This window comes from Myotis davidii, unplaced genomic scaffold (assembly GCF_000327345.1).
Source record: "Myotis davidii unplaced genomic scaffold, ASM32734v1 scaffold1069, whole genome shotgun sequence".
NCBI lineage: Eukaryota > Metazoa > Chordata > Mammalia > Chiroptera > Vespertilionidae > Myotis > Myotis davidii.
Window position 1 is genome coordinate 2,391,445 of NW_006300018.1, and position 14,043 is coordinate 2,405,487.

The following is a 14,043-nucleotide window of genomic DNA, read 5'->3' on the forward strand; positions in this document are numbered from 1 at the left end:
CGAGGGGTCCCAGACTGTGAGAGGGCACAGGCCAGGCTGAGGGACCCCCCCTTTACCCCCTGAGTGCACAAATTTTTGTGCACCGAGCCTCTAGTTATTATTATAAAGATTCGTGCAATAGGCTTTCCTTTACCCTGGCTTCCGGCACTGGTTTTCCTCCGGCACCCAGGACCCATGCCTTCACTCCGGCCTAAGCCGCCTTCAAGCCTTCGCTGCCCCACCCGACCACCCAGGTCAGGTAGCACATGGGACACCCGGGCGGGCCGGCAGATCACTACTGCCCCACCCAGCTGTCCCAGGTCAGGTTGCACACAGGACACCAGCTGCACGGGGTCACAGATAGCAGGCCCGGATGGTGGCAGGGCAGGTGGGATGGCGCTGTCTCACCCTGCCTGCAGTATGCAAATTAGCCACCATCTTTGTTGGCAGTTAATTTGCATATCATGCTGATTAGCCAATGGGAGGCGTAGCAAAGGTATGGTCAATTACCATGTTTGTCTATTGTTAGATAGGATTTGTTATGGTGACCTGTTATCAGTGATCTTTGATGTTACTGTTGTAATTGTTTTGGGGATGCCAAGAAAAGCACCCATGTAAGACAGCAAACTTAACAGATAAATGTTGTGTGTGTTCTGACTGTTGCTCCAACTGGCCATTACCCATCTTTGTCCCTCTCCTCAGGCCTTCCTATTACCTAAGACACAACAATATTGAAATTAGGCCAATTAGGAACCCGAGAATGGCCTCTAAGTGCTCAAGTGAAAACAAGTGTCACATGCCTCTCACTTTAAATCAAAAGCTACAAATGATTCAGCTTAGTGAATAAGGCATGTCAAAAGTGGAGATAGATCAAAAGCTGAGAGAAGCTGAAAGCTAGGCTTCTTGTACCAAACAGTTAGCCAAGATGTGAATGAAAATGAAAAGTTCTTGTCCTAGCCAGTTTTGCTCAGTGGATAGAGCATCGGCCTGCAGATTGAAGGGTCCTGGGTTCGACTCTGGTCAAGGGCACATGCTCAGGTTGTGGGATCGATCCCCAGTAGGGGGCATGCAAGAGGCAGCTGATCAATGATTCTCTCATCATTGATGTTTCTACCTCTCCCTTCCTCTCAGAAATCAATAAAAATATATTTTAAAAAAGAAAAGAAAATGAAAAGTTCTTGAAGGAAATTGAAAGAGCTACTCCAGTAAACACATCAATGATCAGAAAGTGAGACGTTCTTATTGCTGATATTTAGGAAGTTTTAGTGATCTAGAGATAGGATCAAGGCAGACCAAACATCCTGTAAGCCAAAGCCTGATACAGAGCAAGGTCCTTACTCTCTTCAATTCTATGAAAGCTGAAAGAAGTGAGGAAGTTGCAGAAGAAAAATTTAAGGCTGGCAGTGGTTGATTTGTGAGGCTTAAGGGGGAAAAAGCCATCTCCAAAACACAAAAGTGCAAGGTGCAGCAGTAAATGCTGATGTAAAAGTTGCAGCAAGTTATCTAGAAAATCTAGCTAAGATATTTAATGAAGGTGGCTATTCTAAACAATATATTTTCAATGTAGACAAAACAGTTTTATATCAGAAGGAGATGCCATCTAGGACTTTCCTAGCTAGAGAAAAGTCAATGCCTGGCTGCAAAGCTTCGAAGGACAGGCTAAATGCAGCTGGTGACTTTAAATTGTAATCAATACTTTTAGACTATCTGAAAATCCTAAGACCCTTAAAAATTATGCTAAATCTACTCTGCCTGTGCTGTATAAATGGAACAACAAAGCCTGGGTGACAGCACATCTGCTTACAATATTGTTTACTGACTATTTTAAGCCCAATTTTACTGTTGAGACCTACTGCTCAGAAAAAAAGATTCCTGCCCGTGTGACTCAGTGGTTGGGTGCCAACCCATGAACCAGGAGGTCACGGTTCAATACCCATCAGGGCACATGTCTGCCTGTGGGCTCCATTCCCAGTAGGGGGCGTGCAGGAGGCTGATTCTCTGTCATCACTGATATTTCTATTCCTCTCTCCCTCTCTCTTCTTCTCTCTGAAATCAATAAAAACATATTTTTTTAAAAAATAAAAGGAAGCTACTCCTGACTTTAGGCTGCCAGGAGCTCATGTGGCATTAAAAAAAAAAAAAGATTCCTTTCAAAATATTACTGCTCATTGGAAGTGCAACTGGTACCCCAAGAGCTCTGATGGAGATGTACAGTGAAATTAAGGTTGTTTTCATGCCTGCTAACACAGCATCCTTTCTGTAGCCCATGAAGGAATAATTATTTAAGAAATACATTTCATACAGCTATAACTGCCATATTGTGATTCCTCTGATGAATCTGGGCAAAGTAAATTGAAAACCTTCTGGAAAGGATTCCCCATTCTAGATGCCATTAAGAACATTTGTAATTCATGAGAAGAGGTTAAAACATCAACATTAACAAGAGCTTGGAGGAATTTGATTCCAGCCCTCATGGATGACTTTGAGGGGTTCAAGACTTCAGTGGAGGAAGTAATTGCAGATGTGGTGAAACAGCAAGAGAACTAGAATTAGAGGTGGAGCCTGAAGATGTGACTGAACTGCTGCAATCTCATGATAAAACTTTAACAGATGAGCAGATGCTTCTTATGGATGAGAAAAGTGATTTCTTGAGATGGAATCTACTCCTGGTTAACATACTATGAAGACTGCTGAAATGACAATGAAGCATTTAGAATGTTACATAAACTCAGCTGATAAAGCAGCAGTGTTTAAAAGGATTGGCTCCAATTTTAAAATAAGTTCTCCTCTGGGTAAAATGCTATCAAATAGCACTGAATGCTACAGAGAAATCATTCATGAAAGGATGAGTCAATTGATGTGGCAAAATTTACTGTTGTCTTGGTGTAAGAAATTACCACAGCCACCTAACCTTCAGCAACCACCACCTGATCAGTCCTGATCAGTCAGTAGCCATCAACATCCAGGCAAGACCCTCCACCAGCAAAAAGATTAAAACCAGCTTGCTGGATGCTCACATGAGGTTAGCATTTTTTAGCAATAAAGTATTTTTTAGTTAAGGTATTTTTTAGATATAAAGTATTTTAGATATAATATTATTGCACACTTAATATACTGCAGTACAGTGTAAATATAATTTTAGATGCTCTGGGAAACCAAAACATTTGTGTGACTCACTTTATCACAATATTCACTTTATTACAGTGGTCTGAAATCTAATACCTGTGAGGTATGACTATACTCTTCAAGAACGAAATTTATTGGCCCTAGCCAGTTTGGCTCAGTGGCTAGAGTGCCGGCCTGTGGACCAAAGGGTCCTAGGTTCAATTCTAGTCAAGGGCACATACCTCGGTAGCAGGCTCCTCCCTGACACGGGCCCTGGTCAGGGCTTGTGCAGGAGGCAACCAATGGATGTGTTTCTCTCACATCAATATTTCTCTCTTTCAGTCTCTCTCTAAAAAAACCAATGCAAAAATATCCTTGGGTGAGGATTTTTTAAAAAAGAATGAAATTTATTCACATAGATCTTTACTTTTTAAGGCATTTTTCTTAAATGCCTGAGACTATTTAGCAAAAATAATGTTTTGTGTAAGTTTTAGCTTAAAAATAAGGATTTTAAAATGACTTTTTTTAAAAAATATATTTTATTGATTTTTTACAGAGAGGAAGGGAGAGAGATAGTTAGAAACATCGATGAGAGAGAAACATCGATCAGCTGCCTCCTGCACATCTCCCACTGGGGATGTGCCTGCAACCCAGGTACATGCCCTTGACCGGAATCGAACCTGGGACCCTTCAGTCCGCAGGCCGACGCTCTATCCACTGAGCCAAACCAGTTTCGGCTTAAAATGACATTTTAAAAGATTCTCTTTCTCCCCTCTTCCTTCCACTCCCCCTTCTCACACACACATACACACACAAAGTTAATATTATTAAGTGAGCAATGCACAGTGTGATGATCCCAGAGACTCTAAAAAATTAAATCTGTCCCCCAGAACTCTTCGTGCTTCAAATGCCACAATAAAAATTTCAGTTTTTGGCTTATACTAATAGTACTTTATCTCTTCCTAAAACTCTTCACAATAACTGGTAATACTTCTCTATACTTTTCTTTGAACAAATATATTAGATATTTACTTCAGAGAAGTTTTGGATTGGTGGGAAAAGAGAGGGTGTAATGAGTAGATGAATAAGATTTGAAGGAAAAATTTTATGCATAATTTTCATGTGTTCCTGGTGGGTGTCTTTGTGTATGTATTTCATTCCAAGTTCTGAAAGAACCCTACATTATCACCTCATTGGCTACCAATTGTGAGCATAGGAAACTTAAGCTCTACATCCAATATCATAAGTCCCTAAACTTCTCAGGTTTATCTAGTAACTGTGCTGAAGTCAACATGGTAAGAAATAATTCTGATAGTACCTACAGAATACTTACATAAATGAGAGAGAACCATTTGAGCTGTGGTTCCCAGTCTTTCCAGCAAAACAATATTGTCATTATTACCCCATCTCTTATCTGAAATTTGGAATAATTCTTCTACTATAAATATACTAGAGGCCCCGGTGTACAAAATTCGTGCACAGGGGGCAGGGGATCCCTCAGCCCAACCTGCACCCTCTCCAATCTGGGAGCCCTCAGGGGATGTCCTACGGACAGCTTAGGCCCGTTCCCCATGGTTCTCTGCTGTCCGCGGGGCCCGCTTGGCCGCTCTCAGGTTGCCGTGGGCAATGGTCAAGCAGGCCCTGCTGTGCGTGGTCTGCAGCGCCCGCTTGGCCACTCCTGGGTCGGTGCGGGCGACGGCTAAGCAGGCCCTGCTGTGTGCGGTCTGGGGGGCCTGCTTGGCCGCTCCTGGGTCACCACGGGCAATGGCCAAGCAGGCCCTGCTCTCAGCGGCTGTCCCCCAGGACTGGAGGACTCCAACGGGGCTGAGAGGACTGGACACTGCCATCTTGTGGCTATGGGCACTGCCATCTTTGTCTCAGAGTGATGATTAATTTGCATATTACTCTTTTATTAGATAGGATTTATTATGAAATAAATATTGAATTTCTCCTTTTAACTTATAAAATACATTTAGCAAACCAAAGCTTCTGAATAAACTGAGTTCACACAACTTCAAACAAAAACAAAGAAAAAACATTTGTATTAATGTGTGTGCCTAACTGCATGAGTAATGCACAATGTTTATTAGGTTGTTTGGAATACTGAAAATAACTCAAAGATCCCTGTTACTACTATATTGCTCTTACAGAGGTAAAAACCCCATGAGGGAAAACACTACCAACTTTCCATTTTACAGATGACACACTAAATGGCTTGTCTAAAGCACACAGGTCTTTCATGACACAATTAGAATGCAAATTCAGGTAGGGGGTGGGAGGAGGTGGAGGAGGGCATAGAGGGGATAAATAGTGATGGAAAAGAACTAAAATAAAATAGAGAGAAAAAAAATACCCAAAAAATGCAAATTTAGTTTTTTCAACTTCAACAGCAAAAACTGATACCCTCTACCATGTCCTTTTCTAGAACTAACAGTCCTTTTCTAGCACCAAAAGGAAGAACTGCTTGTGTGCCCGGGACCATAATCCCTCCTAAATGAGCCATCCAGTCTGCAGTAAACAGAATAAAGCTAGCATACAACGAGAAATGGGGAGGAGCAGACAAAGAGAGATGGAAAGTGTTGGTGTTGAGTAACTTGCTCCAGTTCCTGATCCCCACAGCTTTCTTTCACTGTGTGAGCTCCTCCATAACATACTTCCCAGCTGTGAGAATTCACTGCTGCTTAAACGAATTGGATTTCTGTTTGCTTACAAGTATATGAAAGAATATTAATAATGTATTTTTGCCATGCTACAATTGCATAGAGCCCTGATTTCAAGGGTTTAGAAAATATGGGTTTTTACAAATCCTGCACTTGGTTTACAAAAGGATTTTTTAAAAGAACCTTCCTGCCCTGACTGGTTTGGCTCAGTGGATAGAGCATTGGCCTGCAGACTCAGGGGTTCAGGGTTCGATTCCAGTCAAGGGCATGTACCTCGGTTGTGGGCACATCCCTAGTGGGGGATGTGCAGGAGGCAGCTGGTCCATGTTTCTCTCTCATCGATGTTTCTAACTCTATCCCTCTCCTTTCCTCTCTGTAAAAAAATCAATAATATATATATATTTTTTAAAAAAAGAAAAGAACCTTCCTTAAATCAGGGCATCACACTTGTAGGTAAACAATAATGATTGCACCTCTTTACAAGCTTTATCTAGAAAACCCTTAACTAATCCGGAAAAAAATATGTGATAAAAAATTAATAGTATTAGTGATAGTACTCAAGAGAAACCCTGTGTATGTGATTACAAACTCAATTATTAAAATCCAAATAACTTAATAAAAATGTATTTTAAATGTATCAATAAATATAAAAATAACATTTTATATTACTTACTTTAATTTCTGGTTGAAACCAATTCTGTGTCTTTGTGTCAAATACATGAACATCATTATGCCATCCCCAGAATATCTGCTCTTCCTAAAACAAAATTTTTTTAATATTTAAAAGATTTTATAACTTTTAGATTATTGTTATAGTTTTATTGAATATTTACTGGTTAAATAATAGACACTTTTACAAAAGCACAGCTGTTACCATATTCATAAAGCTAATGCATACAGCAGTGGCTCGCAAAGTGTGGTCCCCAGACCAGAGCAGTGTCACTCAGCAACTTCTCTTCTCATAGTATCGCTTGCAGGATGTCATAATTTACTTGTTAACAATTTTCCAATTCCCTCAAAGGATTGTCTCTTTTAAAATTGCAGAGGACAGCCTGGTTGCTGTGGCTCAGTTGGTTGAGCATCATTCCATGTACATAAAGATTGCCCTTTGCTTCCGGATCAGGGCACATTCCTGGGTTGCAGGCTCAATCCCTGGTAAGGGGCATGCAGGAAGCAGCCAATCAATGAGTCTCTCTTATCATTGATATTTCTCTCTCTCTCCCTCTTCCTTTCTCTCTCTCTAAAAAAATCTTAAAAAATAAAAATCTTAAAAAATAAAAATAACATTACAGAGGATATTTATATTTTAAAATCTGTTTTTCTAAAGTACATGCTTAGAATCCCTAATCTTTGCTATTAGAAACTTCAGGTGACTATGAATCCTTTTTCAAAAAAGTTACAATCACTCTACTTAACCAAGCAATTTGCTCTTATAGGTAAAATTTGCTCACTTTCTTCTTTGTCTTCTAAGAGACAAAAATATCATCAAAGCAAAGATTTAGCAGTTATATTGTATTTAGAATCTTCCAGATTGCTAAATTCCTCTATTGCAGCTTATCTCTATACCAGATTTATCTGTATGTGAGGAACACATCATTGTTGTCAGGACTTGTCAAACTAAAAATTTTACTTAGTTTAGAATCTAAACCAAAAAAATCCACTATACATCAAAAATTTCAGAACATGATCATTAGCCTAACTGTACTAAGAGAGAAAAAAATGAGAGATTTCACTGTTGAGTAAAAATAGATCTAAACAATGGGAAGTTTTATTTCTGAAAATTATCAATAATACTATTAAGTAGCAAAGCTTTAAAAATATTTCATATTAAAAGCTAAAAAAATGTAAAGACATGGAAAAATTTTAAAATACCCACATACAAGGAGATATACACAAAATGTTCATATACATTAATAATGTACAATAATAATGTATGCTAGTAAAAGGTAAAACTGAAGAGTTACTGTGTATCTTGGTGGATCAATTTTTTTAAGTTATCTTTTAAAATATTTCATTTTTATACATTATGACTACTTTTATTAATTATAGCTTATTCTCTAACCAGTAAGATTAAGTAGGAAATGAGTATCACTACTCACTCACTCCTGAATAAGAGTTACAACTAGTTCTAGTACACACATCTAAAAGCAGGTATATGTCAGCAATAGCCATTCTGGTTACCTATGGGCAAGTTTTTCTCAGTTGCACTAAAGCCTCTACTTGTCTAACAGAAGCCTCTACTTGTGTTTCAATAGGTATAAGTGACTAACTATGTAAGAAAAGAAATTACTCTTTCAGTAGCCATGAAGGTGATAGAATTTCCTCTAATTGAATCCAAATTCAAAAGAGAAAACACTTTATTTTTCATAGTCAATTATAGAAAATGAAAATGAGAAAGAGGGGGCTCATTATTTCTAAAAACTTTAAGATAACAAACACTAAATTAGAGGAAAATGTAAATGGTGATTACTCTCTTACCCAAGATGCATCATGAACATCAAAACAGTCTTGGAGTTCATTGTGTCTTCTACACCCATAGCCACCAAAATATATTAATCTGAAAAACAAATACAAAAGGAGACACTTAGAAGTTCTACTTCCACTTTGTTCATAGACAATTGAATGAGATAATTTCTCTCACCCTAACAAGCTAAATAAGCCAGATATAAAGACATTTCAGTCAATGACAAACTGCATAAATGACAGTGGCTCCATCCGATTGTAAGGGAGCTGAAAATTTTATATCACCTAGCAGTGTTGCAGACATAATGTTATTGTGCAACATATTATTCACGTTTGTGGTGATGCTGGTGTAAACAAACCTACTGCACTGCCAGTTGTACAAAAGTATGGCACATACATTATATACAGTACATACTACTTGATAATAACAACTATGTTATTGTTTATGTATTTACTATACTATACTTTCTATCATTATTTCAGAGTGTATTCTAATTATTTTAAAAAATGTTGTGCCCTGGCTGGTTTGGCTCAGTGGATAGTGTCAGCCTGCGGATTGAGGGGTCCTGGGTTCGATTCCAGTCAAGGGTATGTACCTTGGTTGCGGGCATATCCCCAGTAGGGGGTGTGCAGGAGGCAGCTGATCAATGTTTCTCTCTCATCGATGTTTCTAACTCTCTATCCCACTCCCATCCTCTCTGTAAAAAAAAAAAAAATCAATAAAATATATTTTTTTAAAAATGTTGTAAAATGGTAATGCCATATTATGCTGGAAGCAACCTCATACATATTGTGTTTATGTAGTCTCTTAATTGCATTATTTTCTCTTGTACTTGATTTAATCTCATGTCTTTTATACAGTAACACACAGTACAAGCTTGTAGTCTAAGAGCAGCTGGTTATATCATACTAGAGGCCCAGTGCATGAATTTGTGCACCAGTGGGGTCCTCAGCCTGGCCTGAGGGATCGGGCCAAAACCGGCTCTACAACACCTCCCCAGGGGTCCTGGATTGCGACAGGGCGCAGGCCAGGCCGCGGGACCCCAGAGGTGCATGATCAGGGCTGGAGAGGTTGGCTAGCCAGGGAGGGATCGCAGGATGGCTCCAAGGTGTGTCCAACCCGTCATGCTCAGGCCCGATTGACTGGACCCCAACAGCTAACTAACCTACCAGTCAGAGCATCTGCCCCCTGGTGGTCAGTGCATGTCATAGCAACCTGTAGACCGGTCAATTGTCTGCCCCCTGATGGTCAGTGCACACCATTGCAACCGGTCAACTGGTCAACTGTCTGGCCCTGGTGGTCAGTGCACATCATAGCAACTGGTCAACTGTCTGCCCCCTGGTGGTAAGTGCACATCATAGTGAGTGGTTGAGTGGCCCTAGCATATCATTAGCATATTATGCTTTGATTGGTTGAATGGATGACTGGACACTTAGCATATTAGGCTTTTATTATATAGGAGTAGAGGCCTGATGCACAAAATTCGTGCAAGATGCTCAGCCCCCACCATCGTGGCAGCTGCCTCTGCCGTGGCCCCCGCCTGCCGCGGCTTCATTCGGCACGCTGTCTGGAAGGATGTCTGGTCTAATTAGCATGTTACACTTTTATTATTATAGATAGCCTAGGTATGCAGTAGGCTATATCATCTAGGTTTGTATAAATACATTCTATGACATTTGCACAATGACAAAATTGCCTAACAACATATTTCTCAAAATGCATTCCCATCATTAAGTGCTGCATGACTATAAACTACAAAACCATAGTTTAAAAAAGTCAAAGTGCTAAAGGAACAAAAAGACCTAAATGAACTAATTCCAGGAAATGATGAGCTTTCAATAGGAGAGAAGAGATTCGTGGCTGCTTTCATTCCTGGTGTAACAGCAAGAGGAAGAAGAATCCAATATAAAAAACACTATACAAGAAACAACCCAAAATTTTAACAGCCACATGTAGACTGGCATCCTATCTAATAAAAGAGAAACATGGTAATTAGCGTATATCCGCTACCCTTCCCATTGTCTAATCAGCAAGATATGCAAATTAACTGCCAGCCAAGATGGAGGCCGGCAGCCAGGCAGCTTGAAGCTAACATGAGGCTTGCTTGCTTCAGTGATGGAGGAAACCAACGTCCCCCGCCTGCCTTGCCAGCCTCTGAGCTTGCAGTTCGAAACACTGTTACAAATATAGAAGCTAAACAAAACCCCAGACACCGGCTTTCAGCCCGGATCTCAGAGCTGGAGTTGATACAGTGTTTCGATTATAGAACCCAAACAAACCAGATACCTGCTTTCAGCCGCAGAGGCCTCAGAGCTGGAGCCAGAGCTAAAGCTGGTCCAGAATAAAAAAAAAGAAAAAGAAAAAAAGGAGCAGTTGGGAGCTTCAGTCACCTGCCAGCCTGAAAACAGCCCTCAGCCCCTCACCCAGACTGGCCAGGCACCCCAGTGGGGACCCCCACCCTGATCCAGGACACCCTTCAGGGCAAACCAGCCAGCCCCCACCCGTGCACCAGGCCTCTATCCTATATAGTAAAAGGGTAATATGCCTCCCAGCACCGGGATCAGCGGAGCCGCAAGGCCTCCCAGCACCGGGATCAGCGGAGCTGAGAGGCCTCCCAGCACCGGGATCAGCGTGACAGGGGGCAGCGCCCCCACCCTGTGATCGCCCTGCGGCTCTGTGTGTGACAGGGGGCGGGGCCACAACCTCCCTATCCGCCCTGCTCTGTTCATGACAGGGGAAGGCACCCCAACCTCCTGATCAGCCCTGCTATGTGCCTGATAGGGGGGAGCTCCCCAACCCCCTGATCACCCTGCAGCTCTGTGTGTGACAGGGTGCAGTGCCCCAACCCCCTGATCGGCCCTGCTCTGTGGGTGATAGAGGGCGGCGCCCCAACTGCCTGATCCGCCCTGCTCTGTGAGTGACAGGGGTGAGCTTCCCAACCCCCTGCTGGGCCCTGCTCTGTGCGTGACAGGGTACGGAGCCCCAACCCCCCTGATGGGCCCTGCTCTGTTCGTGACAGGGGGTGGCACCGCAACCTCCCCATCGACCCTGCCTTGAGTGTGACAGGGGGCCGTGCCCCAACCCCCCAATCAGCCCTACCCTGAGCATGACTGAGGGTGGCATTGCAACCTCCCGATCCGCCCTGCTCTGTGCATGACAGGGGCGGCGCCCCAACTTCCCAATCAGCCCTGCTCTGAGCCCAACCAGGGGCTGCACCTAGGGATTGGGCCTGCCCTCTGCCACCTGGGAGCAGGCCTAAGCCAGCAGGTCGTTATCTCCCGAGGGGTCCCAGACTGCGAGAGGGCACAGGCCGGGCTGAGGCACCCCCCTTCCCCCCGAGTGCACAAATTTTTGTGCACCGGGCCTCTAGTAGAATATAAGAATCTTAAAAAATTCAGGCACAGTGGGAGTTTTAACCCACTCAACAACTCTTTTGCATAGTCATCAGAGAGGGCTCATGATTAGTTAACAACAGCTGGAAGCAAAAGCGAGATGAGCAAAGCTTGAGGCAATTGGAGTTTTCCTCTGAAGTGTGGGAACAGGGCAGAGATCTGAAGGAAACACTTTAGAAGTACGCCAAGCGATTATGGCATACAGGATGACTTCCCCAAAAGGCCAAAGGAGGATGTGCAAGGCTGAAAGAGACCTCCCAAGGTACAGAAAGCATAAGGTGGGAATGGAGAGCAAAGAGAACTCCCTAGTGAGTTGAAGACCTACCAATCAGGCTAACACAGAAAGATCTTCCACAGTTCAGAGAGGTGGAAACACAGTTGTGAAGCTCAGCTGAAAATCTCTGGGTGATCTCTAATGCTCAAACATGCGGCTCTAACAAAGGAAAGTCTTGATCCTGCCTCAAAAATTTGAAACTAATTGTAAAATTGAATCAAACTAAAGCTACAACACAGCCCAAACACAAGTCAACTCCAGATTACTAGTATACTGACTCAACTCACACTAGCAGCTTAAATAAAGAAGGGCATTTCTTTTTCTGGTGATCAGTATTATTTATTCCAATATTTACTATTCTTTCACAGAGAATGTCTAGTACAGGGGTGGGCAACCCCTGGCACGCGTGCCAAACATGGTACGCCAGTAACTTTGCTGGCACGCGAAACCCTCTCTTATAATCTTCCATTTACAATTTTTTTCTTAATATCGACTTTTTTATTTTTCAGATAAATTCAGTGTAGGTGCATCTTAGATAAATAAATAATTTTACATAACAAGTTATCTTAAAGACCATAGACATGGATTGATGAGAGAGGGGAAGAGCAATTTCTATGCCTCTGCCTTAACTCTCCATGCCTTCCTAGATCCGACCAGTGTTTTGGTTTCATAGCAGAAGTCCCACTGATAATATGAAACGGAGTCATAAAGTTTTCTGTCGGACTATCAGTGTAATAAATGTAAATAATGTATTTTTCATCATCATATAACTGTGTTTTTGTCGCTCAAATGAATTTTATTATTTCTTCAAGGTTCTTCACATACGTACACCTTAAGGCGTAACATGTTCTCAAAATATTAGGGTTGGCAGGCAGAAGAATTTTGCGTCAGAGATTTTGCTGGTTTTGGCACGCATTCACAAAAAAGTTGCCCACCTCTGGTCTAGTATATGACGAAAAAAATTATAAGATACACAAAAAGACAAAAAAAGTGACCCATGATTGAGAGAGGAGAGAATCAATATAAGCTGACACCAAGGTGGCCCAAATACCGGAATTAGACACTGCCTTTAAAGTAACTATGATAAAAATGCTTATGACCTAGTTTATAAAAGCTGGACAACATGCAGGAAGAACTCAATAATTTCAACAGAGACATGTAGCCATGAAAAAGAACTAAATGACCTGGCTGGTGTGGTTCAGTGGTTGGGTGTCGACCTATGAACCAGGAGGTCATGGTTCAATTCCTGGTCAGGGCACATGCCCAGGTTGCAGGCTCGATTAACAGTGTGGGATGTGCAGGAGGAAGCCAATGTTTCTATCTCTTTCTCCCTCTCCCTCCTTCTCTGAAATCAATAAAAAAATATAAGAAAAAAATAAGAACTAAATGGAAATACTGAAAGTGGAAAATGAGATGTCAGAAATAAAGAATTCTCTAGATAGAAATTCTATCTTGTCTATTATAAGTGGACATGGCAATGAAAAATATCAGTGAATTTGCAGACAGGTCAATAGGGTCAATAAAAGATAACCAAATTTTTTAAAAAGGAAGATCTCAAATTAATAATATCCCAAATTAAAGCAAAGAGAAAAAAAGAACAGGGGCAAGGGGACAAGGAGCCCAAGCTCTATGAACGATATCAAATGGTATAATATGCATGAAACAGGAGTCCCAAAAGGAAGAGAGTCAAATAAATGTGTAGAAGAAATATTTAATAATTACTAAGTACTTTCTAAAATTGATGAGAGATATACAGCCACCAACTCCAAAAATTCAGCACAGTCCAAAGAGGATAAATACAGAGGAAAGTACATGTAGGCACATTTTAATCAAATCAATAAAGAGCAAAAATAAAGAACAGATAAACAACAACAACAAAAAAAAAAACAGAGGAAAAAAGACATATACAGGGGAACAAAAACACAAATGAGAGTGAATTTCTCACTAGGAAAATGGAGGCCAAAAGGCATGCTAAAAGGAAAAAAAAATAACTTGCCAATCCAATGGGTGAAAAAAAAAAACCAACAGGCAAAATTAGAAATTATCTTGAAATAAATGAATATAAAATAAAACAAAACTAATGGGATACAGTGATGGCAGTGCTCAAAAGGAATTTTATAGGTATAAATACCTATGAATTTTTTAAAAAGAAAGATCTCAAATTAATAA

The 14,043-nt window shown here is 41.2% G+C and overlaps 1 protein-coding gene across 2 annotated transcripts in view; it reads right to left on the reverse strand.

The window, feature by feature from the left end:
* Positions 1-14,043, reverse strand: part of KLHDC1 (kelch domain containing 1) — a 55,042-nt gene that overhangs the window by 27,930 nt on the left and 13,069 nt on the right. For both annotated transcript variants that reach the window (XM_015571995.1, XM_015571996.1), the window contains exons 4-5: positions 8,223-8,301; positions 6,418-6,501 (exon numbers count right to left, since the gene is read on the reverse strand). In XM_015571995.1, the coding sequence (XP_015427481.1) occupies positions 6,418-6,501; positions 8,223-8,301 (163 nt within the window). The remainder of the gene's footprint in view (positions 1-6,417; positions 6,502-8,222; positions 8,302-14,043) is intronic.